This window comes from Salmo trutta, chromosome 3 (assembly GCF_901001165.1).
Source record: "Salmo trutta chromosome 3, fSalTru1.1, whole genome shotgun sequence".
NCBI classification, from domain to species: Eukaryota; Metazoa; Chordata; class Actinopteri; order Salmoniformes; family Salmonidae; genus Salmo; species Salmo trutta.
The window spans coordinates 57,237,436-57,263,669 of NC_042959.1; the positions used below are offsets into that span (position 1 = coordinate 57,237,436).

At 46.7% G+C, this 26,234-nt stretch overlaps 1 protein-coding gene across 1 annotated transcript; it reads right to left on the reverse strand.

Annotated features, from left to right (window-relative positions):
- Nucleotides 1-1,107: 1,107 nt before the first annotated feature.
- Nucleotides 1,108-24,711, reverse strand: nacad (NAC alpha domain containing). The gene is made up of 13 exons (XM_029742492.1): nt 24,394-24,711; nt 12,056-12,345; nt 11,604-11,968; nt 8,745-11,564; nt 6,333-8,624; nt 4,432-6,170; nt 4,094-4,318; nt 3,257-3,345; nt 2,907-2,975; nt 2,636-2,782; nt 2,353-2,481; nt 1,407-1,529; nt 1,108-1,210 (listed from the first exon to the last, which is right to left on the reverse strand). The coding sequence occupies exons 1-13, from the start codon at nt 24,476-24,478 to the stop codon at nt 1,196-1,198; spliced, it is 8,388 nt and encodes a 2,795-aa protein (XP_029598352.1). The 5' UTR covers nt 24,479-24,711; the 3' UTR covers nt 1,108-1,195.
- Nucleotides 24,712-26,234: the final 1,523 nt, after the last annotated feature.

Below are 26,234 nucleotides of genomic sequence, written 5' to 3' on the forward strand. Positions count from 1 at the left end.
TTGCTTCAATATATCCACATCATTTTCCTCCCTCATGATGCCATCTATTTTGTGAAGTGCGGCAGTCCCTCCTGCAGCAAAGCCCCCCCAAAACATGATGCTGCCACCCCCATGCTTCACGGTTGGGATGGTGTTCTTTGGCTTGCAAGCGTCCCCCTTTTTCCTCCCAACATAACGATGGTCATTATGGCCAAACAGTTCTATTTTTGTTTCATTGGACCAGAGGATATTTCTCCAAAAAGTACGACCTTTGTCCACATGTGCAGTTGCAAACCGTAGTCTGGCTTTTTTATGGCGGTTTTGGAGCAGTGGCTTCTTCCTTGCTTGAGCGGCCTTTCAGGTTATGTCGACATAGGACTCGTTTTACTGTGGATATAGATACATTTGTACCTGTTTCCTCCAGCATCTTCACAGGGTCCTTTACTGTTGTTCTGGGATTGATTTGCACTTTTTCCACCAAAGTACGTTCATCCCTAGGTGACAGTATGCGTCTCCTTCTTGAGCGGTATGACGGTTGTGTGGTCCCATGGCGTTTATACTTGCGTACTATTGTTTGTACAGATGAACATGGCACCTTCAGGCGTTTGGAAATTGCTCCCAAGAATGAACCAGACTTGTGGAGGTCTACAATTTTTTTTCTGAGGTCTTGGCTGATTTCATTTGATTTTCCCATGATGTCAAGCAAAGAGGCACTGAGTTTGAAGGTAGGCCTTGAAATACATCCACAGGTACACCTCCAATTGACTCAAATGATGTAAATTAGCCAATCAGAAGCTTCTAAAGCCATGACGTGATTTTCTGGAATTTTCCAAGCTGTTTAAAGGCACAGTCAACAATTCCCACTGGAATTGTGACACAGTGAATTATAAGTGAAATAATCTGTCTGTAAACAATTGTTAGAAAAATTACTTGTGTCATGCACAAAGTAGATGTCCTAACCAACTTGCCAAAACTGTAGTTTGTTTAACAAGAAATGTATGGAGTGGCTCTAAAACGAGTTTTGTCGACTCCAACCTAAGTGTATATAAACTTCAGACTTCAACTGTACATACTGGACATGACGTGCAGTATTAGGGTGGTTAACAGTATCGCCCACTAGTGTGGTTATAACAGACGGTTTATTAGCAGGTAAAGAGAATGCAACATAGCAGCGATACAGATGTGACTGTGGCATTTATGCTTGGTGGAGGTCCTCTCACATTGTCAGCTCCTGTGGGAGAGAAGAAAGAGGGAGACAATTACTTTGGGTTGGATGCGTGACGAACGTATATATTTCAAAACTTTTTTTTTCAAAACCTGTTGAAAAAGCACTGTTGCAATCATCAGCAGGTCATAACAACAACTGTAGGCCCAACGTGGACATAGTGTGTTACAACAGATTCCTGCCTTCATCACTCCCTCCTCACCATGATAGCGTTAACAATGTCGTTGGTGTTGTGTCTGAGGGCGCGGACAGCTTTAGAACGGGACACGTTTGCCTGGGCCATCACCAGCTCTATATCCCTCTGCTCCAAACCTCCCTCGTCCACCTAACAGACAGAGGTCAATGTCAAAGTCAGTTGCACTACTTCTGAACATGAAAAACAATGCCACAGTTCTTATTAGCCACCAGGCTAACAACAGTAGAGAAGTGGTGTAAAGTACTTAGGTAACAATACTTGAAAGTACTACTTAAGTAGTTTTTGTGAGTATCTGTACTTGACTTTAACTATTTATATTTTTGACAACTTTTACTTCACTACATTCCTAAAGAAAAGTATGTACTTTTTACTCCATACACTTTCCTTGAGACCCAAAGTACTTGTTACATTTTGAATGCTTAGCAGGACAGGAAAATGGTCTAATTCACATACTTATCAAAAAAACATCCCGGTCATCCCTACTGCCTCTGATCTGGGGGACACACTAAACACATGCTTTGTTTGTAAATTATATCTGAGTGTTGGACAATGCCCCTGGCTTTCCGTAAGTTAAACAAAACAAGAAAATGGTGCCGTCTGGTTCGCTTAATATAAGTCATTTGAAATTATTTTTACTTAAGTATATTTTAGCAATTACATGTACTTTAGTATATTTAAAACCAAATACTTTTAGACTTTTACTGAATCAGGATTTTCCTGTGTGAGTTTCACTTTTACTTGAGTCTTTTCCTATTAAGGTATCTTACTTGTACTCAAGTATGACAGTTGGGTACTTTTTCCACCACTGCAGTAGAGATGACTGAAATATAACAACACTAGACAGAATTGTTTCATATTAAGATCTAAAAGAACTACTGTACATGAAAGAGTAAGAATAGTGTAAAGATTGGTGTTTTTCCTTGACATAATGAGTGAACATGCATGTCCATACCTCCTCCTCCTCGCTCTCCTCCTTGATGGTGAGGCTGGGTGGTGCAGGGGGCTCCAGGGGGGAGGGCTCCACCGGGACCTTAAACTTCTCTGCCGCTGCCTTGTGCACCTGTTGAGACAGGTCCTCTATCTAGGGAGGAAATAGGAAGAGAGAGAGAGGTCACCTTGGCCTCTGAACACAATGTAAATGAGAGAAAAGAGAGAGAGAGGGACAAAGAGTGAGGGGGTAGAGAGAGCAAGAGAGAGAGAGTGCGAGAGAGAGAGAGAGAAGGTTAGGATGTCACCTTGGCCTCTCCAAACACGATGTAGATGTCTGACGCGGGGCTCTTGAAGACGTCAGGTCTGCTGATGACAAACAAGATGCTCTTCGACTTCCTTATAGTGATCCTGGTCACACCGTGGACCGGCCGCAAGCCCAGCTTACCCATGGCCTAAACACACACACACACACTGGTTACACCATGATGCAGCCGAACACACAGAATGAACACACATTTGCTCTGTGTTTGATTAGCTGAGTCTGCCACATGGAGCAGCTCTGTGTTCACATCTCGCCTTGCGGGCCTTCTTCTCACTGCGGCTCTGCTTAGGTCTGTTAACCCCCTCATCAGCAGGAGAGATGGGCTGAGAGAGAGAAGGGAGGACAACAAAATCAATTCAACACATCAAACCTGAGAACATTCTACAGTAGTTTACCCATATCCAGACTGATAATATGGAACATATCTCTGAAGCTGCGACGCATTCAGAAAATACATAGCCCACAACACACATCCTTCTTACCCCCCTACCTAAAGGTAATGACATCAATATGTTATTACATAACACACAGTGAACGCAAGGTTACCACCCTTGGAGGTGAGGGGACTTCTAGAGTGTTCTCTGCCCACACACGGTAGACTCACCTGGGGTTCTGAGGATCTCAGTAGCACCCCCACTGGTTCTTCCAACTCTGGCACTGATCCCTCACTCTCCGACTCATTGCAGGAGCCCACTGTGGAACACACACACACTGTTACTCTCAGAGGACTGCATCACATCCTCGTTGCTATGGTAACTAATGACTGAGATGTAGATGATGAGGACATGGTGTAGCTCGTTAGCACTCTGGTAATGGGACAGTCCATCATAAAGCTCTATGGCTAACCTAATCACCGATCTTAGAGAAGAAATAGATCACCTCATTAATTAAATAGCAACGACATTTCATCTCTATGCAATGGAACATGCATGTTATGACGTACAATTACATTCTGTACTACTGTGTTTCAACGCATGTAGCATTGTTCATTATGCTGCAGTGCTACCACACATACAGTACACATAAATCCCCATCCATGATTCTATATACGTATCATCTACCAGGAGGTCAATTTTAGCTAGATTGCCTCAGAGGTTTCAGGTTGACTGACGGTTGCCCTGAAATAACCTCTATTGAAAGATGTGCAATAACAGTATTCCTCCTAGATAAAATGACCCTCTCTCTGAGTATTTCTCCTCCATTATTCAGTAGCTGCAGCAGTGTTCTGTGGTCGATGGGGTATTACTGAGAAGCCTTCCTAGAATCTGAAGTATGTCCTTCATCAGGACCATAGCAGGACCACTAGACATATTCAGAGCCATCTGTGTGTGTGGAGTCCCTTCTCACTTCTAGGTGGAGTCACTTCTCAGAATCCCTTTCTCAAGGAGACAGAGAGAAACAGACAGACATAGAGAGAGATCTGGATTTGGAGATCACGTACAGTTGTATTTGAAGGACAGGTCCAGCTCCTGTGAATCCTTGTGGCTGATTGGACAGTCTGTCTGTCTTTCAGTTGGTTGGCAGGAGGAGTGAAGCAGTATCTCTCGCTGATTGGAGGAGCCAGACTCATTATGAGAAGGGTTTCCCACAATCCCCCTGGGCTGAGTCATGTGACATCGTAGAGGAACAGCAGTGTCATCGTCATCACTGTCTGTGTCCATCCCATCTGCAACAAAAAGTTCACACAGGTTGGACTGATTCATGATTCACTGATTCTTGATTTCCAAAAAGAGAAAATCAAATCACCCCCCACCCCTATCTCTTCTGCGTGTAACTCACCTCTGTCCTGTGAGCTTTGTGACTGACCTGTCTTGACCTGTCTGTTGGGCTCGGTGAGGAGGTTTGGTTGGGGTTGCGACTGGGACTGGGGCTGGACCTGCCTGCGGATGTCTAGGACAGGCATTGTGGTTGGAGCCTCCAGCTGTGGCAGAGACTCCTGTGTGGGCTGGGTAAAGCTGGGGGTCGAGGGCAGGGCTGACGTGGGTGGAGATGGAAATGAGGAGGGGGTAGGGGACATAGGGACACTTTCGGTGGGTATAGGGGGGTGCTTAGGAAGGGCGATAGGGGTAGTAGAAAGGGTTGCAGAGGCTGCCTGAACATTGGTTGATTGAGGCTGGGTGTCTAGGAGTGGGGTGACAGGCTGGACTGTGGTGACGAGAGGCTGGGACTCCTGTATGGGGGTGGGGAGGTCCTCATCTGGTGGCATCGCGAAGGTACTGGGGGGAGGAGAGGAGGAGAGAGGAGAGGGGGAGAGAGGAGGAGGAGAGGAGGAGGGAAGAGGTGGGGGAGATGAGGAAAGAGGAGAGAAGGAGAGGTGGGGAGGAGAGGAGGAGGGAAGAGGTGGAGGAAAAGAGGACCTATTCTGTTCTGTAGGGGAGGCATGGCCACTCCCCACATTGTTATCGTTGATATCCTTCCTGCTTTCTGTCTGGCAGCCAGGCAGCGGCCTGTTATCAAGCATTTTCTGGTGCACTTCCGTGTTCACTTCCTGGTTGACTAGGAGAGTGGGAGCTGTAGGGCAGAGGTTGGTAGGACTTGGGGGAGTCGGGGCAACGGAGACATTTCTGTTTTCCCCTCTCCTCTCGGACTCTGCTTCAGGTTTGCCCTTCACAGGTGTCCTCTGTCTGGTATCTGCAACAGATTTTTGTCCCCTCATGTTCTTATTCTTTTGTTTCCCTGGTGGGGAGGCGTCTGCTAGGGTCTTGGCAGGGAGAGCTGGTTCTTGTGGTTGATCAGTAGACCCAGGGCCTGACGTAGATTGTCTGCGCAGCTGACTGGGTCTGTCTCTGCTCTGCTTCCTCTGCTTCCCTCTCCTCTCTGGCTGAGGAGGAGTGATGGCTTTCTCTGTGCTCAGCTCTCCCTCAGGTGTCTGACCCTGTGCAGGTTCTGGAATATTCTCTGTTGGAGAGAATCTCTCCTCTGCTCTCTCCTCCACCTCACTTTCCCCAGAGATACAAACACTGCTCTCCTGCCCTTCTAAGGCCACGCTCATCTTTGGTTGGTCAATGTGCTTTTCAGTCGTCTGACCGCCATCACCCTCTCTTTGGCTCACCGTCTGTGGCTCTGTCTCCTCTGGCTGAGGCAGTGAACAGAGTTTTTTCACACTTTCTACCGTGTCTTTGCCCACTAATAGGGATAGGGAAGTTTCTTGGGAAACTTGTACCTTCTCTACTGTATCTTTGCCCACTGATAGGGAAGATTCTTTGGAGACTTGGACCTTCTCTACTGTGTCTTTGCTCACTGATGGGGAAGTTTCTTGGGACACTTGAACCTTCTCTACTGTGTCGTTGCTCACTGATGGGGAAATTTCTTCGAAAACTTGGACCTCCTCTATTGTGTCTTTGCCCTCTAATAGGGCCAATTCTTGGAATACTTGTACCTTCTCTACTGTGTCTTTGCGCACTGATGGGGAGGTTTCTTGGGAAACTTTAACCTTCTCTACCTTCTCTTTGCCCACTAATGGGGAAGTTTCTTGGGAGACTTGGACATTTTCTACTATGTTTTTGCTCACTGATGGGGAACTTTCTTGGGAAAATTTTACTTTCTCTACTGTCTCTTTGCTCATTGATGGGGAAATGTCTTGGGAAACGTGGAACTTCTCTACTGTGTCTTTGCTCATAGATGGGGAAGATCCTTGGGAAACTTGAACTTTCTCTACTGTGTCTTTGCTCACTGATGGGAAAGTTTCTTGGGAAACTTCGACCTTCTCTACTGTGTCTTTGCCCAACGATAGGGATGATTCTTGGAGTACTTGGACCTTCTCTACTGTGTCTTTGCTCACTGATGGGGAAGTTTCTTGGGAAACTTGGACCTTCTCTACTGTGTCTTTGCTCACTGATGGGGAAGTTTCTTGGGAAACTTGGACCTTCTCTACTATGTTTTTGCCCACGGATGGGGACGTTTCTTGGGAAACTTGGACCTTCTCTACTGTGTCTTTGCTCACTGATAGGGAAGTTTCTTGGGAGACTTGGACATTCTCTACTATGTTTTTGCTCACTGATGGGGAACATTCTTGGGAAAATTGTACTTTCTCTACTGTGTCTTTGCTCATTGATGGGGAAATTTCTTGGGAAACTTGGAATTTCTCTTCTGTGTCTTTACTCATTGATGGGGAAATTTCGTGAAAAACTTGGACCTTCTCTACCGTGTCTTTGCCCACTGATAGGAAGAATTCTTGGGAAACGTGGACATTCTTTACTGTGTCTTTGCTCACTGATAGGGAAGATTCTTGGGATACTTGGACCTTCTCTACTGTGTCTTTGCCCACTGATAGGGACAATTCTTGGGAGACTTGGACCTTCTCTACTGTGACTTTGCTCACTGATGGGGAAGTTTCTTGGGAAACTTGAACCTTCTCTACTGTGTCTTTGCCCACTGAGAGAGAAGTTTCTTGGGAGACTTGGACATTCTCTACTCTGTCTTTTCTCATTGATGGGGAAGTTTCTTGGGACAGTCTGCCTGACTTGGAGTTGCTTGGTCTGATTTTATGGCTGAAGGATCCAAATGCCCCACCCAGCAGAGATAGAGTAAGGTCTGCCTGTTTGACTGCTGGGTTAATATCTGTGTTACTGTTGGGTCTGGAAATTGCTGCCTCTACTGAACCAGGGCTCTGGTCTGAGACAGTCTGTGGTTTACCCCTTGGTGGTGAGACACGCCCAGGGCTTTCCATGGACGAGGAAGCCTGTCTTATGTCCGATTGGTGTGTTGAGCTGCCCGTTGATGTTGTTGGCCTATCGGAGGCTGCAGCAGCCTGTGGTCTCACCTCTGTGAGTGGTATGTTTGAGAGGGACGCCCTCAGACTCACACTCTGTCTCTGGTGTCTCATCTCCTCTGACAGGGCATTCAGAGTCACACAGGTTGGCATTCCAGAGGATGGGAACACTGAGTCATTGTTGCTGTTTTCCTGCTCCTCCTTGTTTTCCGGGTGACTCTGCAGGTTGCTGACATCATCCTCTGGGAATTGGGAGCTTCCGTCCTCTCCTCCCCCTGCCTCTGATATCTCCTCGATGGACCTCCAGCTGGACAGGTTGGACTCTGGCACTCCCTCTCTCACAAGCTCAACATCTGCCATCTTGTCTGGCCGACCACACAGGCTGTTGTTGTCTTCTTCATCCCCTATTATATCATCCACCTCATCCTCGTCTGTGCCAACATTGGGCAGCCCGGAGAGTGTCTGTCCAATTGTCTGTCCAACAGCATGCCCCTCCACCTCACACAGTAACAGGCTCTGTGCCTCCAACCCACAGCCCTGCCCCAGAGAGAGAGATTGGGCCTCCCCTGCCCCCCAGGCCCCAGCACCTGCTCCTAACCCCCTCCTATCAGCCCTCCAGTCCCCATCCCCCCTCCTCCCCCCTGCATCTGTCTCTGAGTTCTCCCTCTTGGGAGAGACAGCCAGGGGTGTGTGAGGGGAGCCCAGGGCCCCAGGGCCCCCGTCCTCAGTGCTCAGGGTGTTCTCCCTCAGATTCTCCTGGGCGGGGTCACATGGGCAGATATCAGGGGTCAGGGACAGGTTGTCAGCCAGGTCAGGTGAGCTCTCAGGGCAGGAGGAGACAGGGATGTTGCTGGGGTTAGGCTCTTTCGGGTATGAGAGCAGAGGGACCCCCTTGTTCAGGTCATTGGTGGCAGTGGTTCCTTCAAGGACCTGATGGGAGTCCACACCTTCAGCGCTGCTGTTCTCATTCTTCTGGTCCAGTTCCAGCACTGACACCAGAAGCGGTTTGGACCGGATTGAAGCCGCTGCCACCCCAAACACACGTGGGAGGGGCTTATGGGGCTCAGAGGTCTTCTGTTTAGGCCGGGGTGTGTCTGACTTAGAGGGGCGTGGCTTAATGAGTAGTTTGAATGAGTCTCTGTCTGTCTGCTCTGTGTGGTCCTCGTCTGAAGTCTCTGTGCTCTGTTCATCCTTCTCTCTCTCCGCACCCCGCTGTTTGTCCTTTCCTCTCTCCCCACTGCTCTGTTTGTCCTTTCCTCTCTCCCCACTGCTCTGTTTGTCCTTTCCTCTCTCCCCACTGCTCTGTTTGTCCTTTCCTCTCTCCCCACTGCTCTGTTTGTCCTTTCCTCTCTCCCTACTGCTCTGTTTGTCCTTTCCTCTATCCCCACTGCTCTGTTTGTCCTTCCCTCTCTCCCCACTGCTCTGTTTGTCCTTTCCTCTATCCCCACTGCTCTGTTTGTCCTTTCCTCTCTCCCTACTGCTCTGTTTGTCCTTTCCTCTATCCCCACTGCTCTGTTTGTCCTTCCCTCTCTCCCCACCGCTCTGTTTGTCCTTTCCTCTATCCCCACTGCTCTGTTTGTCCTTCCCTCTCTCCCCACCGCTCTGTTTGTCTTTCTCTCTCTTTGCACCGCTCCTTTTGTCCTCCTCTTTCACCGTTCCAGCCTGTACTTCCTCTGCAGCTGCTTTGGCTTGCCCTGCTTCTGTTGCCAGGGTCACAGGGCTGTTATGGGACGGCAGGGTTGCCAGGGTGACAGGATTGCTGTGGGACGCTGTCTCCTTGATTGTAGCAGCAGGGTTAGTGTTAGGAGTAGCAGCAGGGTTTGGGGTAGAGCATGTACCTGGTGTAGTTTTGGGGGTTGAGGCTGTAGCAAGGTTGGTGTTAGTGGTACAGGCCGTAGGAGATTTAGCGTTAGGGGCAAGAGCACTGTTAGTGTTAGGGGTAGAGACCGTAGCAGGGTTCATTTCAAGTGTACAGACAGTAGCAGGGTTAGTTTTGGGGGTGGAGGAAGTAGCATAGTTATTTTGTGGCGTTGAGGCTGTAGCAGGGTTAGTGTTAGTGGTACAGACAGTAGCAGATTTAGCATTAGGGGCAGGAGCAAAGTTAGTGTCGAGGTTAGAGAGAGATGCAGGCTTGGTTTTAGGGGTTGACACGGTAGCAGGGGTAGTCTTTGGGGTAATCGAGGGAGGGTAAGGGGTTGTAGAAGGTTTAGGGGTAAGGGTAGAGACAGAAGGGCTCTGCTGAGAAGGAGCGGGGACAGGAGGGTCAGAGGACTCTGAGGAGGTCTCCATTTCACTCCCACTGCCGCTGTTGGAGGACTTGGGGTGGGCTGATTCCGCAAGTTGGGCAGGTGCAAGTGCAGGTTGTGGTTGTGGTGGTTTGGGTCCTGGAGGATCCTCAGGCAGGGGCTCTTTGTCTCCTGGGGGATTGATTAGGCTAGGTCTGCTCTGGGACTGGGACAGTTCAGTGCTGTGGGCCTCTGGTCTGGTTTCAGGCTGAGGTTTGGCTTGGTGTGGTTCTGTGGGTGGTCCTGTGGGTGGTCCTGTGAGTGGTCCTGTGGGTGGTCCTGTGGGTGGTTCAGCATGTCTCTCTGTGCTGTACAGCTGCTCATCCTCTTCGCCATTATAAGAGGCGGAGTCTAGTGAGTCATCAGTGTCATCATGGAAACAGAAGGACTCATCCAGACCTTCGTTGATGGAAGTCTCCGACAGTGAATGAAGGAAGGAGGCCGAGTTGTCCTCTTCAGCTGGGTCATTTACAGCCTTACCCTCACCCTCCTCCTCCTCTTCCTCAACATCCTCACCCTCCTCTTCATCCACCTCTTCCTCTATCGCTATTTCTACCTTAGCCTCCTCTATCTCTACCTTAGCCTCCACTTCTTCCTCATCATCATCATCTTCATCATCATCCTCCACGTCCCCCTCCTCCTCTCCGGCCGCGTATGCATCCACATCGTTCCCTTCATTCCTGTCATTTCCCTCTCCTCCCTCATTCCCCTCTTCTGTGGGGAAGAGAGTGATCTCCATGGAGTCTGCCTGAAAGAGGAGGCTGGTGTGGAGGGGAAAGTTAAGCAGAGAGGCTGGGATCATCCTCTCCTCCTCCTCCTCCTCCTCCATCTCTCCATCATCACTGTAGGAGCCTGGGAACAGCAGGAAGGTACCCATCTCTCCGTATGGACTGGAGTTGTCCCCATCTGACACATCTGGAGAGCAGGTGTCCAGGGTAAGGTTGGGGGAGGCAGGGTTGACACTGGAGGTGTGATGGCTTAGGTTCCCCATGTCTGGGGCGAAGGGGAAGGAGATGGAGGTCAGCCGTGGGGAGTCTGCTCCATCCTCTGGGTTGGTAATGGGAGGGTAAAGCTCCTCAGCCACACAGGCCTGCAGCTCCAGCTCCAGGCCTCTTTGCAGCAGGGGACTAGAGTACTGCTGTCCCCCAGCTAGAGCATCCTCTACTGGGCAGAGCGAGGCCTCCGACTCCCCTCCCTCTTCCTGAGAGTCAGTGCTTCTGCCGCTGCTGCTCCTCAATGGGGAAGTGTCCTCTGTCACCCAGCGAGGGCGACAGCTACCTCTTGAGACTGTCGATTCCTCACTCCTCCTCCCCCTCACCTCCCCTCTCAGCACCTCCTCCTCCTCCAGGATCACAGTCTCTGCTAGACCCTTATAGAGGCAGAACCGCCACTCCGCTGCTCCTCCTCCCTTCTCCTCTGCCCTCTCCCCTACTGCTCCCCTATCCTCTCCCACCTCGTCTCCGATTTCGGACAGTGAGCTGACAAAGCATGCAGGTGCCTCCTGCACCTCCTCTGCCAGGAGCAGATTGGGGGAGATGCAGGGGGAGGTGGAAGAGGTCCAGCTGCCCCCCTCCGCTGTGACGTAGGAGCCAGAGGGGGAGGTGAGGGGGGAGTACAGGTCCTCGCTGTCCGAGGGGGAGTTTTGTGAGAGGGGAGAGGCTGGAGAGCCGGGGTAAGAGCGATGTTTGAGGTGTGAGGGGTGAGCAGCCATCTTGATGGGGGTGGAGGGGGCGGTGTAGTACAGGTCAGGATCCAGGGATGAGGGAACGCCCACTCTCAGAGGGTCCACGGCATAGGCCGGCTCAGTGAAGGATAGGATAGCAGGGGGATAGGCTGGCTCGGACAGGGAGGGCATGGCATACATGGCACATACAAAAGGCATTTCAACATAAGGAGACAGCCCTGCCTCCAAAGGGCTTAAGCTGCCCGTCAAACTAACATCCACTGTGACCGGCTCTGAGGAGGGAAGGGGGGCAGGGATGAGGGGGGTTAGGAGAGGGGTGAGGAGAGGGCTAATGGGCAGGACAGGGATTCTCTCCTGCTCTTGCTCCATCTTTGGGGTCAGAGGTGAATTGTCTCTCTCCTGCCCTGTGTCCAGTTGGAGCTTTTCCCCAGCCTCGGCCTGTGGTTCTGAGGGAGGGTTAGGGACCTCCAAGACTGGGCCTCCGGGCAGGGGTATCACCTGGCTGCTCTGCCCGCAAGGGCACTTCCCTGTCAGGGTCTTCTTGGTCTTGAGCAGGGCCTCCTGGCCCATCACCACCCGTGTGTCCATGTTCTCTGGCTCCTTGTAGTCGCTCTCCACCTCTGAGCCCATCAGGACCTGGAAAACGTAATGAGAACATTGGATGAACATTGGAAAAACATAAAGAGAAGAGGAGAACATTGGTAAACATACACACACACACACCTTGATTCTCTCCATCTTCACGGGTCCGCTGCGGCGTCCACAGGGTCCGTGACCTCCAAACGTCCCGCTAAGCCGGATCGTGTTACTGTGGCGACGGTCAGAACCTTCAGGCTGGGGTCGCGGGGTCGCGGAGGAGCTGGGCGTGGCCCGTACCATCCGCGGCCCAAAAGGAGAGGTGCATGATGGGAGCAGCTTCTGAGGGGTGCTGGGGGAGGGACTAGAGCCGCTGTCACTAGGGGTGGAGCCACTGTCACTAGGGGTGGAGTCAGTGGAGGCATGTCTGGTCATGTCTGAAAGAGGAGCGAAAGAGAAGAAACTGTTTCTGTAAGGTAATGTTATGTCCATGAGGTCAGAATCACTAGCTGCTTTATGACGTGGCAACAGTAACTGTAAAGGAGAAAAGGCAACTGGAATTTCAGTTTACCTCCTGAATGTATTAAAAATAATAAAATAAAAAAAGATCTGTAATGGATGCTGTAGCCTCTTTGCCTTTGTTGAATAGAAACAGTCCTTTCAGCTCTCTCCTTGAAGCTTGTTCTCCCTTCATTACCATTACACACACAGCCATACCTAGAGGGTCTAGAATGTCACCTAAATGTCAGAGAAAACATTTGACTGAAAAGACCACACTCACAGCAGGGTACACATCAAGTGGCATCAACATATCAATATATAAGGCCCCTACTGTCATTACTTGCAGTCCATCAACTACGGCTGGGTGAATGGAGCCCATTTACTGGCAGTGAGTTCTGAATGAATGAAATGTGTGCTCCCTCCATTTACAGGGCTCACTGCCCAGTGTAGTTCTTCTCAGGCTCTTTCCCTTCCACAGTAGTGACCCCTGACCCCCAAGGGAATGGAATACACCCAGAGTTTGCTGAAGTCTGCATATCTGGCTGTGGTACCTGCTGCTAGGGCAGTAGAGCCCGAACTGTGCATGTTGGTGCTTTTCCCCTCTCCTCTGCCCCTCCTCTCATCTTTCCTCTCCCCTCTCTTATCCTATCAGCAAAGTCAGACTGACAGCTCTGGAGCCACAGGGCAAAGTCAGCAGAACAGACACACACACACACATATACACACACACATACAGCAGAGCAGAGCACATAGATTAAAATAAGCAGAGCTCATAGATTCAAATATACAGTATATACAGTGCCTTCAGAAAGTATTCATACCTCTTGACTTATTCAACATTTTGTTGTGTTACAGCTAGAATTCAAAACGGATTAAATATATTTGTATCTCACCAATCTACACACAATACCCCATAATGACAGAGGAAAACATGTTTTTAGAAATATTTTTAATTGTGCATGTTATTTTGGCATTAATACGTGTCACATATCAGTTTGCAAACAATGTAAAAAATAATATAAATCATGGAGTTAATAAAGCCACATACAAACATGGTCTCTTTTTTGTTTTCTTGAGTAAGGCAGCTCCAAATTGCAGGTGTTTCAGCCTACAGTAGCTCAGTGCTTTCTGTGGTGGTGGGCAAGCCAGCAGAAAATATGCAGCGTTGCGCCGTGATTGGCTCAGTGTTCGGTCACTCATGGGGACTTTATGTCACTGCCAAGTGTAAGAGGAGACCTTGAAAATACTAGCCCTTTGGGTGTTACATTAGAAGTGCCCATCCAAGAAGGCTCAAGGTCATTGGCCACAGATAAAATTACGTCAAATCACATTATATCTACAGTAGCTTTGATTGGACTGATCATGTCAACATCATACTTTCACAATCTTAGCTAGCAGTCATCATCATGAATCAAGTCAACAATCCGCTGGTAAATCCTTTTTAATCCTTGTCATATGAAGAGAAATAATGAAGAGAAATTATAGATAAAATGTATTGGTGCTCATCGGCCATTGCACAAAAACATTATACAAAACAAGTTGGAAATCGCAAATTCAACGAGTGGTTTGGAAGGAATCAGTGACGGTGGCTGTGTGGTCCCAAATCTGGGATTAAGGGGCTCTTTTCCAAATTTAAAATGATAAACATTCAATGTTGGCCATGCTGTCAATGAAGCATTATTTGTGCTGCGCTCAAAACAACTGTTAACTTGGAACTACGAAAACTTGACTTCACTTCAGTGAGTTCAAGACAACTGGGAAGTCGGCAATAAATGAGTTCCGACTGGGAAAATACATTTTGAACGGTCATCCAACTCGGAATTGTAAATCCGGCCTCCGATGAAAGCACCATAAATCCAGAGAATGCCAGACTTTGATGACAAAACTTGCCCACGAAGGACCACCGTGCCACCTTCCTGTTCAAGTGAGCATAGTGAGTCCAAAAATGTATTGTATGCTGCTGCATGCATGATGTAATATGCTAGAGAGATATGTATACTGTAGCTAAGTGTATTTTGTGTAGTAAAATGTTCGTAGCCCATGTGCTTCAACTTAATAATTTGGTCTATTTACCCCTCTTATTCATTTTGTCTACTGTTCTGACTGTTCTACTGTAGCCTATAACCTGTTTCAGAGAAATGTAATCATCGAATATTGTAAGAGCTTTCATTGTCTGCTTATATGCCCCCTTTGTTAATCCTACGGTTCTGACTTAGAGTACAGGGAAAACACTGTAAGAACGGCCCATGTTCTGAATTCTGTTGCTGTACATTTCAAAAGTGCTAAACAAATAGTTATATTGACTAACGTTACATCCGTCCTAGTTTGCTCATTAATGTCTTAATCAAAATTACAGATTGCCTCTTATCCGCTTGTCGTCCCCTTATGCCATAGTTTATATGCCTTGTAAATGAAGTTGAATGAACTGTTTCGCTGCCAGACAAGGCTCCACTGATAGCCAGTTGTATCAGTGGTAAGATGTTGGGACTGCTGTTGGGACAGCTTTATGTAGGCACTAACAGTTTGTGGGCACCGTTTGTCACCGTTATAGTGCAATTAATGTGTTGTTTAGTGTTGTGTAGTGGCTTTGCTGGCATGCATCCCACTTTTTTTTTTGCCCCACAAAGATTTACATGCTAATTTCATCTCTGAATGTACATAGGTTTTCCACACCCCTGAGTCAATACATATTACAATCACCATTGGCAGCGATTACAGCTTTGAGTCTTTCTGGGTAGGTCTCTAAGAGCTTTGCATACCTGGATTGTACAACATCGGAATATTATTCAACAAAGTATGAAGAAAGGTACTCTTGGAATATTTTTATTCTGTACATGCTTCCTGCTTTTCACTCTGTCATTTTGATTAGTATTGTGGAGTAACTACAATGTCAGTTTTCTCCTATCACAGCCATTAAACTCTGTAACTGTTTTAAAGTCACCATTGGCCTCATGGTGAAATCCCTGAGGGATTTCCTTCCTCTCCAGCAACTAAGTTAGGGAGGACACCTGTATCTTTGCAGTGACTGGGTGTATTGATACACAATCGTTGGTGTAATTAATAACTTCACCATGCTCAAAGGGATATATTATATGTCTGCTTTTTTTACCCATCTAACAATTATTTGTGAGGCATTGGAAAACCTCCCTGGTCTTTGTGGTTGAATCTGTGTTTGAAATGAACTGCTCGACTGAGGGACCTTACAGATAACTGTATGTGTACAGAGATTAGGTAGTCATTCAAAAATCACAAAATGAGTCCATGCAACTTATTATGTGACTTGTTAAGCAAATGTTTTGTCCTGAACTTATTTAGGTATGCTATAACAAATGGGTTGAATACTTTTAATTTTTTATTCATTTGTAAACATTTCTTTAAAAAAAAATCCACATTGACATTATGAGGTATTGTGTGTAGGCCAGTAACACAACATCTCAATTTAATCAATTTTAAATTCAGGCTGTAACACAACAAAATGTGGAAAAAGTCAAGGGGTGTGACAGAGAAAGGCCAAGCAAGAAAGTGAGAAACGTAAAAAGAGAGAGAAAAGACAAGAGAGAATGAAAGGAATTGAATAAAGAAGAATTCATATTGATTGATGGGTAACATTGAGAACATGCGGGTCCTGTGGGATATTCATCCCTGATCCTGAAGGGGCACTACATGCAGGGTGTCTGTTTGCCCTCTTCCGTTGCTTGATCGTACTACAGCTAGCACAGTTAAATAACTTCACAAGCTACTTCATGTACAATTTGAAAATATCATGCTTCCACTGCTCTCAGTGCTTGGTGGTAAAATGATGGCCAACATGGTAGCTAGTTTATGCTACTCCTTCTCTTATTTGAAATGACCCTAATGCTGCCAGCTCTCTTGTTTTCTCTTTACACTTTCGCTCTCTCTCCTCCTGTCCCACCACATCTTTCTCTCTCTTGATCTCTCTCTCTCTATTGCTCTCTCTTGTGCTCTCTTTCTCTCTCTCTAATCACACACTCCAGTGACTATGCCATCGTCTACATAACCTTCAACAGGAATGAAGGATCATTTTGAGAGAAAATGACAGAATGGAGGAGAGGAACTAGGGCAAGAGTGCGAGTGGAGGAGGGAGTCTGGATCAGTCAGAGAGAGAGAGAGAAAGAGAAAATGAGAGAGGGGTCGACAAAGGGGGTATTTTCCATTCTATTATGATCAGCTCTGCTGCTCCTTACTGATGTTACGGTTCTGCAGGATGAAATGAAGACAACACACTAAACTCCTTATGAGATTTCCCTGAAATACCCTGAGTCCTGTCATGTACTGTGAGTGCACAGACCAAGGTTATTATAGTAATTGAAAACTGAAACGAAAAACAAAATGAAAACTAATCATGAAAAAACTATATAGTAACTGAAATAAAATAACTAACAAATCTGTTTGAAAAACTACAACTATTCTGAAACTATCTTTGACTCCAAAACAAACTCAAATAAAATTAAAACCATCATGAATTATCTTCAGTTTTAGTTTTTCTTCTAAACTTAGGGAATGTACTGTACTACTAAAGTAAAAAAATGATTGGACTGGTGTAAAAATGGCCAAGAGAGAGTTTGCTTCTCCCATATTTTTTACACCAGTCTTGGCACTATTCATTTCAAATCCAAGTCACATTGAAATTGACTTTATAATTTAAACCTAACCTAACCTATGACCTGACCCATCACCTAATGTATTTACCCAAGAGTATCAATATACTGACAAGAGATAGACCTCAATGTTCTAACAATAGGAATAAATGTCCGGAAAGGCAGAAGGCAGGCGGGAGGAGGCGGGAAGAGGCGGGAGGCTGGAACATTCTAGCCAATAAGAGAGCAGATTCGCAGTTGAACAATGGGCACATCTCCGATATAACATAAAAGAAAATATATAATAATTCAAATGGCTTCAGCCTCCCTGAAACCTCCCTAAAAAAGGAAACTAAATAATATACAACTAATACAAAATAAAAACTAGCAAATCAGGTCTGAAAATGAGCTGAAACTAAAGTGAATTGCAAATACAAATCGAAAAACTAATTGAAATAAAATCTCATAGAAAAGCACTAAACTATAATAACCTTGGTACAGACATAGGGATATGCACACATGCACACATGCACACACAGACACACACACACACACACACACACACACACACACACACACACACACACACACACACACACACACACACACACACACACACACACACACACTCTCTCTCTCACACAAACACTGACCAGAGAACAGGACTTTATTCTCTTCTCTCAACTGGGCCATCGCCATGCACAGTGACCTCAGACACACGCACACATGCACACAAGCACACACACAAGCACTCACACAAGCACACACACAAGCACACACACAGACACACAGACAGACACAGACACACAAACACACACACAGACACATACAGCGGGGGGGAAAAGTATTTGATCCCCTGCTGATTTTGTACGTTTGCCCACTGACAAAGAAAGGATCAGTCTATACTTTTAAGGGTAGGTTTATTTGAACAGTGAGAGACAGAATAACAACAAAAATATCCAGAAAAACGCATGTCAAAAATGTAATAAATTGATTTGCATTTTTATGAGGGAAATAAGTATTTGACCCCCTCTCAATCAGAAAGATTTCTGGCTCCCAGGTCTCTTTTATACAGGTAACGAGCTGAGATTAGGAGCACACTCTTAAAGGGAGTGCTCCTAATCTCAGCTTGTTACCTGTATAAAAGACACCTGTCCACAGAAGCAATCAATCAATCAGATCCCAAACTCTCCACCATGGCCAAGACCAAAGAGCTCTCCAAGGATGTCAGGGACAAGATTGTAGACCTACACAAGGCTGGAATGGGCTACAAGACCATCGCCAAGCAGCTTGGTGAGAAGGTGACAACAGTTGGTGCGATTATTCGCAAATGGAAGAAACACAAAAGAACTGTCAATATCCCTCGGCCTGGGGCTCCATGCAAGATCTCACCTTGTGGAGTTGCAATGATCATGAGAACGGTGAGGAATCAGCCCAGACCTACATGGGAGGATCTTGTCAATGATCTCAAGGCAGCTGGGACCATAGTCACCAAGAAAACAATTGGTAACACACTACGCCATGAAGGACTGAAATCCTGCAGCACCCGCAAGGTCCCCCTGCTCAAGAATACATATACATGCACATCTGAAGTTTGCCAATGAACATCTGAATGACTCAGAGGACAACTGGTGAAAGTGTTGTAGTCAGATGAGACCAAAATGGAGCTCTTTGACATAAACTCAACTCGCCGTGTTTGGAGGAGGAGGAATGCTGCCTATGACCCCAAGAACACCATCTCCACCGTCAAACATGGAGGTGTAAACATTATGCTTTGGGGGTGTTTTTCTGCTAAGGGGACAGGACAACTTCACCGCATCAAAGGGACCATGGACGGGGCCATGTACCGTCAAATCTTGGGTGTGAACCTCCTTCCCTCAGCCAGGGCATTGAAAATGGGTCGTGGATGGGTATTCCAGCATGACAATGACCCAAAACACACGGCCAAGGCAACAAAGGAGTGGCTCAAGAAGAAGCACATTAAGGTCCTGGAGTGGCCTAGCCAGTCTCCAGACCTTAATCCCATAGAAAATCTGTGGAGGGAGCTGAAGGTCCGAGTTGCCAAACGTCAGCCTAGAAACCTTAATGAGGAGTGGGACAAAATCCCTCCTGAGATGTGTGCAAACCTGGTGGCCAACTACAAGAAACGTCTGACCTCTGTGATTGCCAACAAGGGTTTTGCTACCAAGTACTAAGTCATGTTTTGCAGAGGGGTCAAATACTTATTTCCCTCATTAAAATGCAAATCATTTTATAACATTTTTGACATGCGTTTTTCTGGATTTTTTTGTTGTTATTCTGTCTCTCACTGTTCAAATAAACCTACTATTAAAATTATAGACTGATCATTTCTTTGTAAGTGGGCAAACGTACAAAATCAGCAGGAACACTTCCTCCACCAGGAACCCAGATATCACTTACTGATGGAGTATGTGGACTCTCTGTCTCCCTCCCTCTATGTTTATCTCTGATAGCCCATCCTCTTCTTGCTGCATTTCTCTTTGTCCTCTTTCCCTCCCTCTTTTCTTTTCCCTCTCTCTATTTCTTCCTTTCTCTCCTGTCTCCCCCTACCACCTCCCTTCCTTCCTCTCTCTGTCCCTGTGGTCTAGCTGATAGCTATTAGCGTCAGCACTTAGCTGCACTGTGTCTATCGCTTCCCAGGTCCAGGGTGGGGATGTTATCACTGGATTGTTATGCTGAGTCATGTCACAGAAGCTAAGCCCCTCTGTCACGTGCACACACACACACACCCACCCACCCACCCACCCACCCACCCACCCACCCACCCACCCACCCACACACACACACACACACACACACACACACACACACACACACACACACACACACACACACACACACACACACACACACACACACACATTTGTCCCAGAGATGATTACAAGGACACAATAAGACAAGTGCCACTCTAAGGTTTCTTTGTTTGTGTGTGTGTGTGTGTGTGTGTGTGTGTGTGTGTGTGTGTGTGTGTGTGTGTGTGTGTGTGTGTGTGTGTGTGTGTGTGTGTGTGTGTGTGTGTGTGTGTGTGTGTAGCTCTGCCTACACACACCTACTTGGAGTGTGCAGGCCGCAGCAGGCTAGAACAGGCTGGAACTGCGTCACAGAGTGCTTCCACGGCCTGTCAGGCCCCAGAGGGAGCTTCTATTTCAGCCTTTGCTCCAAGACAGTCCCAGGCCTTGAGACAAGCCCCAGGAGCCAACTGCCTCACAATACCTCTCTTCAGCTCTCTGCCTTTCCCCCTAACTCCCTCCCTCCTGCTCTCTCTCTCTCCCGCCATCATCCTATTCTGCTGCCTTCTCTACTCATCTAACCATAGCGTTCTCAGTGCAGGATGCACTCGTTTCAAAACAGTGATGTTTTGGATAAAAAGGCCTTCATCAGAACACTCCAAGTACAGTACAGACAAGACAATGTAAGGATATGATTTATATTAAACCTAAACTAGTAGGATGGGTATTTTATGAAAAACTAGTGGCAGTGCAATATACTAGTCTTACTCCAAAAAGCCATCTGGATTACATCACAGCATTAGTGCCAGACCAGCAGAGCTGATACGTGCTGTCTGAGACGTACATCTAATCCCTTTACTGTACGGTACCTTATACCATAAATCCTTTTACTATACCTGTATAGCACTTTATACAGTAAATCCCTTTACTATACCTGTACAGCACTTTATACCGTAAATCCCTTTACTATACCTGTACAGCACTTTATACAGTAAATCCCTTTACTATACCTGTACAGCACTTTATACCGTAAATCCCTTTACTATACCTGTACAGCACTTTATACCGTAAATTCCTTTACTATACCTGTATGGCACCTTATACAATAAATCCCTTTACTATACCTGTACGGCACCTTATACCATAAATCCCTTTACTATACATATACACTATAGAACCTATACAAGTGTTTTGGGGAACTTTTTGAGGCATTGTGCATTTACAGCATTGTCCACTAGTGTTGCTGCAGGTAGGAAATCCTAGAAAATGTTCTGTAATTGACTCAAGTTGTTTCCAATCAATCAATCACTGTCTGGTTGTGCGTGTGTCCAGCGACTGTCAAGCCAATAACTTAATTGTTACGCCAAGAGGTTTGAACCTCTTGATGGGCTCATTAGGTGTTTGGTTAAGGTCGCTTCACTAGCCTCTTCCTTCAGGAGAGTGTGTCCCCAGACTCCCCACACGTGTACACACCTCTTGGATGGCCTCACGGGCGCCATCCCACTTCTGACACCAATGTAGCAAATTTGGGGGGTATCCCTGACCGGTACTTAAACCCAGATATAGCGACTGTCAAGGCAGTACCTTAATTGTTATGCCAACACCAAGAGTTCCAATTGGCATAACAATTAACTTCATCGGGGTAGGGGGCAGTATTTTGACGTCCGGATGAAAGCGTGCCCGTAGTAAACTGCCTGCTACTCAGGCCCAGAAGGTAGGAAATGCATATTATGTGTAGATTTGGATAGAAAACACTCTGAAGTTTCTAAAACTGTTTGAATGATGTCTGTGAGTATAACAGACCTCATATGGCAGGAAAAAATCTGAGAAAAAATCCAACCAGGAAGTGTGGAAATCTGAGGTTTGTAGTTTTTCAAGTAATTGCCTATCTAATACACAGTGTCAATGTGGTCATTTTGCACTTCCTACGGCTTCCACTATATGTCAACAGTCTTTAGAATGTTGTTTCATGCTTCTGCTGTGAATGGGGAGAGAATAAGAGCATATGGAGTCAGATGACTGAGAAAATGACATGAGCTCAATCTCATGAGCTCCCGTGAGAGTTAGGTGTGTTCCTTTTCATTTCTGAAGACAAAGGAATCGTCCGGTTGGAATATTATGGAAGATTTATGATAAAAACATCCTAAAGATTGATTCTATACATCGTTTGACATGTTTCTACGAACTGTAATATAACTTTTTTTACTTTTCGTCTGAACTAACTGCGCGAGCACAGTGCATTTGGATTACTCCACTGAACGCTCAAACAGGTATTTGGACATAAAGATTAACTTTATCGAACAAAACAAACATTTATTGTAGAACTGGGAAACCTGGGAGTGCATTCCGATGAAGATCATCAAAGGTAAGTGAATAATTATAATGTTATTTGTGACTTCTGTTGACTCCAAAATGGCGGGTATCTGTATGGCTTCTTTTGGTGTCTGAGCGCTGTACTCAGATTATTGCAAAGTTTGCTTTCGCCGTAAAGCTTTTTTGAAATCTGACACAACGGTTGCATTAAGGAGAAGTGTATCTATAATTCTGTGCATAACACTTTTATCACATATTTTATCAACGTTTATGATGAGTATTTCTGTAAATTGATGTGCTCATTCACCGGAAGTTTTGGGAGACAAAACATTTCTGAACATTACACGCCAATGTAAAATGGGGTTTTTGGATATAAATATGAACTTTATCGAGCAAAACATACATGTATTGTGTAACATGAAGTCCTATGAGTGCATAATCTAATGTTATGCTTTCGCCGTAAAGCCTTTTTGAAATCAGTGTGGTTGGATTAACGAGAAGTGTATCTTTAAAATGGGATATAATAGTTGTATGTTTGAGAAATTTGAATTATGAGATTTTTGTTGTTTTGAATTTGGCGCCCTACTATTTCACTGGGTGTTGGCGAGTGTGTCCCGCAGGTGGGACGCTAGTGTCCCACATACCTCAGAGAGGTTAAGGTGTTGGCTTGACAATCACTGGACCTGGGTTCAAGTCCTGGTCAGGGCAACCCTCCTGAATTCGCTGCAAAATTTACTTCCAAGGTTGGTTTCATTGACTCTGCCCCTAATTAACCTATATTTAGCTACAACTTCCAATTCCGCTTGAGAGGATCAGCTTCAGCAAATTGAGGTGTAGAATCACTCATCTACAAATAGTATTCCCTGCCAAATATTAGGTTTGGTGCGATAAAGATTTGCAGAGCTACGCACAACTAGACATTGATTGATTGGAGATGACAGCTTGTGTCAATTACCGAACATTTCCTAGGATTTCCTACCTGCAGCAACACTAGTGGACAATGCAGGTAAAATCACAGTGCCTCAAAACTCCTGTCCCTACCTATACCACATGTTCCTCTACTGTACAGTCTGAACCTACACAGAACCCTGGATGGAGAGAAATTGTGGGGGGCCTTGCTCAAGGGCAGGATCAGAGACCAGCAGCCTTCCAGTTCCATTGCCATTTTTGAACCAGAAACCTTTCGGCTGCTGGCCCGCCTCTTCTAACCTCTAGACTACTGTACCTTATACCCCAACTGCCTCTACTGTCGGAGAGATAATACCCTAACCCAGGGATCAACAACTACATTCAGCTGCAGGCCAAATTCGGACGCCATTTGGGGAACCCTGCCCTAACTCTTACACTGTACTTCTACTGTCTGACACATACATTTTATCCCCCAAGTAAACTTATCCCTCTTCACTTCAACACAAATAACTCACAAACATAATACACAGGTAAATACACAGTCTGGGAGATGCAACTCCTATACTCCAGCTTTACTGTCAAGTACAGCACCTAACAAAGAATACCTCTATTGTCTGCTAGATACAAACCTACCAGATGCAACATAACAACAATACCATTATAACCATATGGAAATCAATAGCTATGTTAGCAGTAAGTAGCATATAGTGACATGTACACACACAGTTCCAGTAGTCGGTGTCTTATCTATAACAAGAATACGTTTTCAAATGCTCTGATTTACCCCTACATCAGTCCCTGTCTGAATCTGTTCCTTCAATATCTGGCCCTGCTGTTACTGTGTGGATGCTGCTGCTGAGTGTGGTGCTGTGTCATGTCCCTGCATGGTGAGACTGGGGGAAGGGAAGTAAAGTACAAGAGAGGGAGGGATGAGCTGCTCCACTCTGCCCTGAGAAAACACACCGCCACTGGGCAGTGAGATGAGGCTGGGCAGAGAGTGGGGGAAGGGGGTGTGGGTATGGGGTTAGTGAGGGGAAGGGGGAATATGGAGCTGGGGCTGGGGGTCAGGTAGGGGGAAGGGGATGTTTGTGGGGTTAAGTAGGGTAAGTGTTGTGGATGGGGGTCTGGGGTGAAGGCTAGGGTGCTGGAGCTGGAACTAGGACTGGGGATCACAGATAGACAGACACAGACAGACATGACCCAGCTCTACCGCTCTAATCCGTCGGTCTGTCTGCTTCCCACATGGCATTATAGAAGGTATCTATTATCCCTCCTTTACCAGCCTCTCTGTAACTCTTACATCTCCTCGCCTCCCTATTGTCTCGCATAATCCTCACCCTCCCCGTTTCTCCTCTGCCACCTCCACTCTACCTTGTCCTCCTTCCCCTCTCTCATTTTCCCCTCACCCCCTTACCTGGTTCAGGCAGGCCTGTCTGCTCTGCTCCAAGCTCCGGATGTCTTTCTTTGGGGACAGATCTGTGAGAGCTCTCCCCCGGCATGGCTGTCTCTGGATCTCTTTGGCTCTGATGCAACAATAACTCCACACCACCCAGCAGCCAAGGTGAACAGAGAGAGAGAGTGCGCAGTAGAGGAAGGGGCAGAGAGAGAGAGAGAGAGAGAAAGAGGGTGAATGCTCAGCGTGCCTCTCTCTGTGGTGCAGCAGAGCAGTGATGATGCTATGAGTGAGAGTGTGTGTGGGTCTCGCGATGCTGTGTGTGTGTGTGTGTGTGTGTGTGTGTGTGTGTGTGTGTGTGTGTGTGTGTGTGTGGGCGCATATGTTTGTGTGGAATCTGAGAGGGAGCTGCAGTATTCTCTCTCATTCCCCGGCTGAGCAGCACTGCCTCCCCCTCCCCCCTCCCCTCCCTCTCTCCTTCCCATCCCTCTTTCCCTCCCTCCCTCCCTCCCTGGTGATGACTTGATACTCAGCGATGATGTCAGCAGATTTCTGCTGCTGTCTGAGTGCTGCCCCCATCCTTACAGGAAGGTACTGCAGAGACAGAGGGCTGGAGAGAGGGTGTGCGGAGAAGACGGGCTATTGCAGAAAAAGTGATGGAGGAAATAACGGTAGTGAAAGGGAGCTTGAAGGAGAGAGTTACAAAGAAAGAAAAGAGGGAGACTTTCAGTCTCCTCCTCCCCCCTTTCCATTTGTTCCCCCCAAATCCCACAGATCACTGGCAGTCTCCATGGCAACCCCAAGCTTCCCACGCTGGGTGCGTGAGTATATGTGTGTATCAGGGGGTTTCTGCCTCTGCTCTGCCAGCTCAACAGAATCCCGTCTCCTCTCTCTGTCAATTCCAGCCCGGCTGGCATTCATACATCAGCGGTAATATCCTCCTCTCTCATCTGCTTACTCATATTTCCCTGCTCCTCGCTCACCTGAGGTCAGCAACACACAGAAACACACTCCCCTCAGACAGGACCTGGTCTCTATGACAACAGTCAATACTGGGACTGCTGGCTGGCTGGGCTCAGCGGTGATGATCAACCAACCAATCAATGGAGTTACTTAGCAGCGAACTCTCTATACCGCAACATGAGCTCAACACTCATGGGGCCAGAGTTCATAAGGAACCATCTGAGCCTTTTTCATAACATATTTACGTTATTTACATATATGTTGGAACTGCTAGATAAATATAATATGTAGATCAGTCATGATTCTCTCATGTCAATTCTACAGCTAATTACTGTCATTGTAATACTGCTCTTAAACGCTAGTAAAACTAAAAGCATGCTCTTTTACATTTCATTTCTTCAACCGATCGCTGCCGCACCCGCCTGCCCGACTAGCATCACTTCTCTGGACGGTTCTGACTTACAATATGTGGACAACTACAAATACCTAGGTGTCTGGCTAGACTGTAAACTCTCCTTTCAGACTCATACTAAGCATCTCCAATCCAAAATAATATCTAGAATCGGCTTCCTATTCCGCAACAAAGCCTCCTTCACTCACGCTGCCAAACATACCCTCGTAAAACTGACTATCCTACCGATCCTCGACTTCAGCGATGTCATTTACAAATTAGCCTCCAACACTCTACTCAGCAAACTGGATGCAGTCTATCACAGTGCCATCCGTTTTGTCACCAAAGCCCATATACCACCCACCACTGCGACCTGTATGCTCTCGTCGGCTGGCCCCCACTACATATTCGTCGCCAGATCCACTGGCTCCAGGTCATCCAGGTCCTCTATAAGTCTTTGTTATGGTGACCAGTGAGCTGGTCACCATAACAACACCCACCCGTAGCA

What these genes read in the sequence shown, in the direction of transcription:
- nacad (XM_029742492.1), bottom strand. Translation starts at nt 24,478, where the DNA reads ATGCCGGGGGAGAGCTCTCACAGATCTGTCCCCAAAGAAAGACATCCG. An exon ending in GACAGGCCTGCCTGAACCAG is followed by an intron (nt 12,346 to 24,393) that starts GTAAGGGGGTGA and finishes CTCCTCTTTCAG; the next exon opens with ACATGACCAGACATGCCTCC. An exon ending in CCTGTCCTTCAAATACAACT is followed by an intron (nt 3,346 to 4,093) that starts GTACGTGATCTC and finishes TGTGTTCCACAG; the next exon opens with TGGGCTCCTGCAATGAGTCG.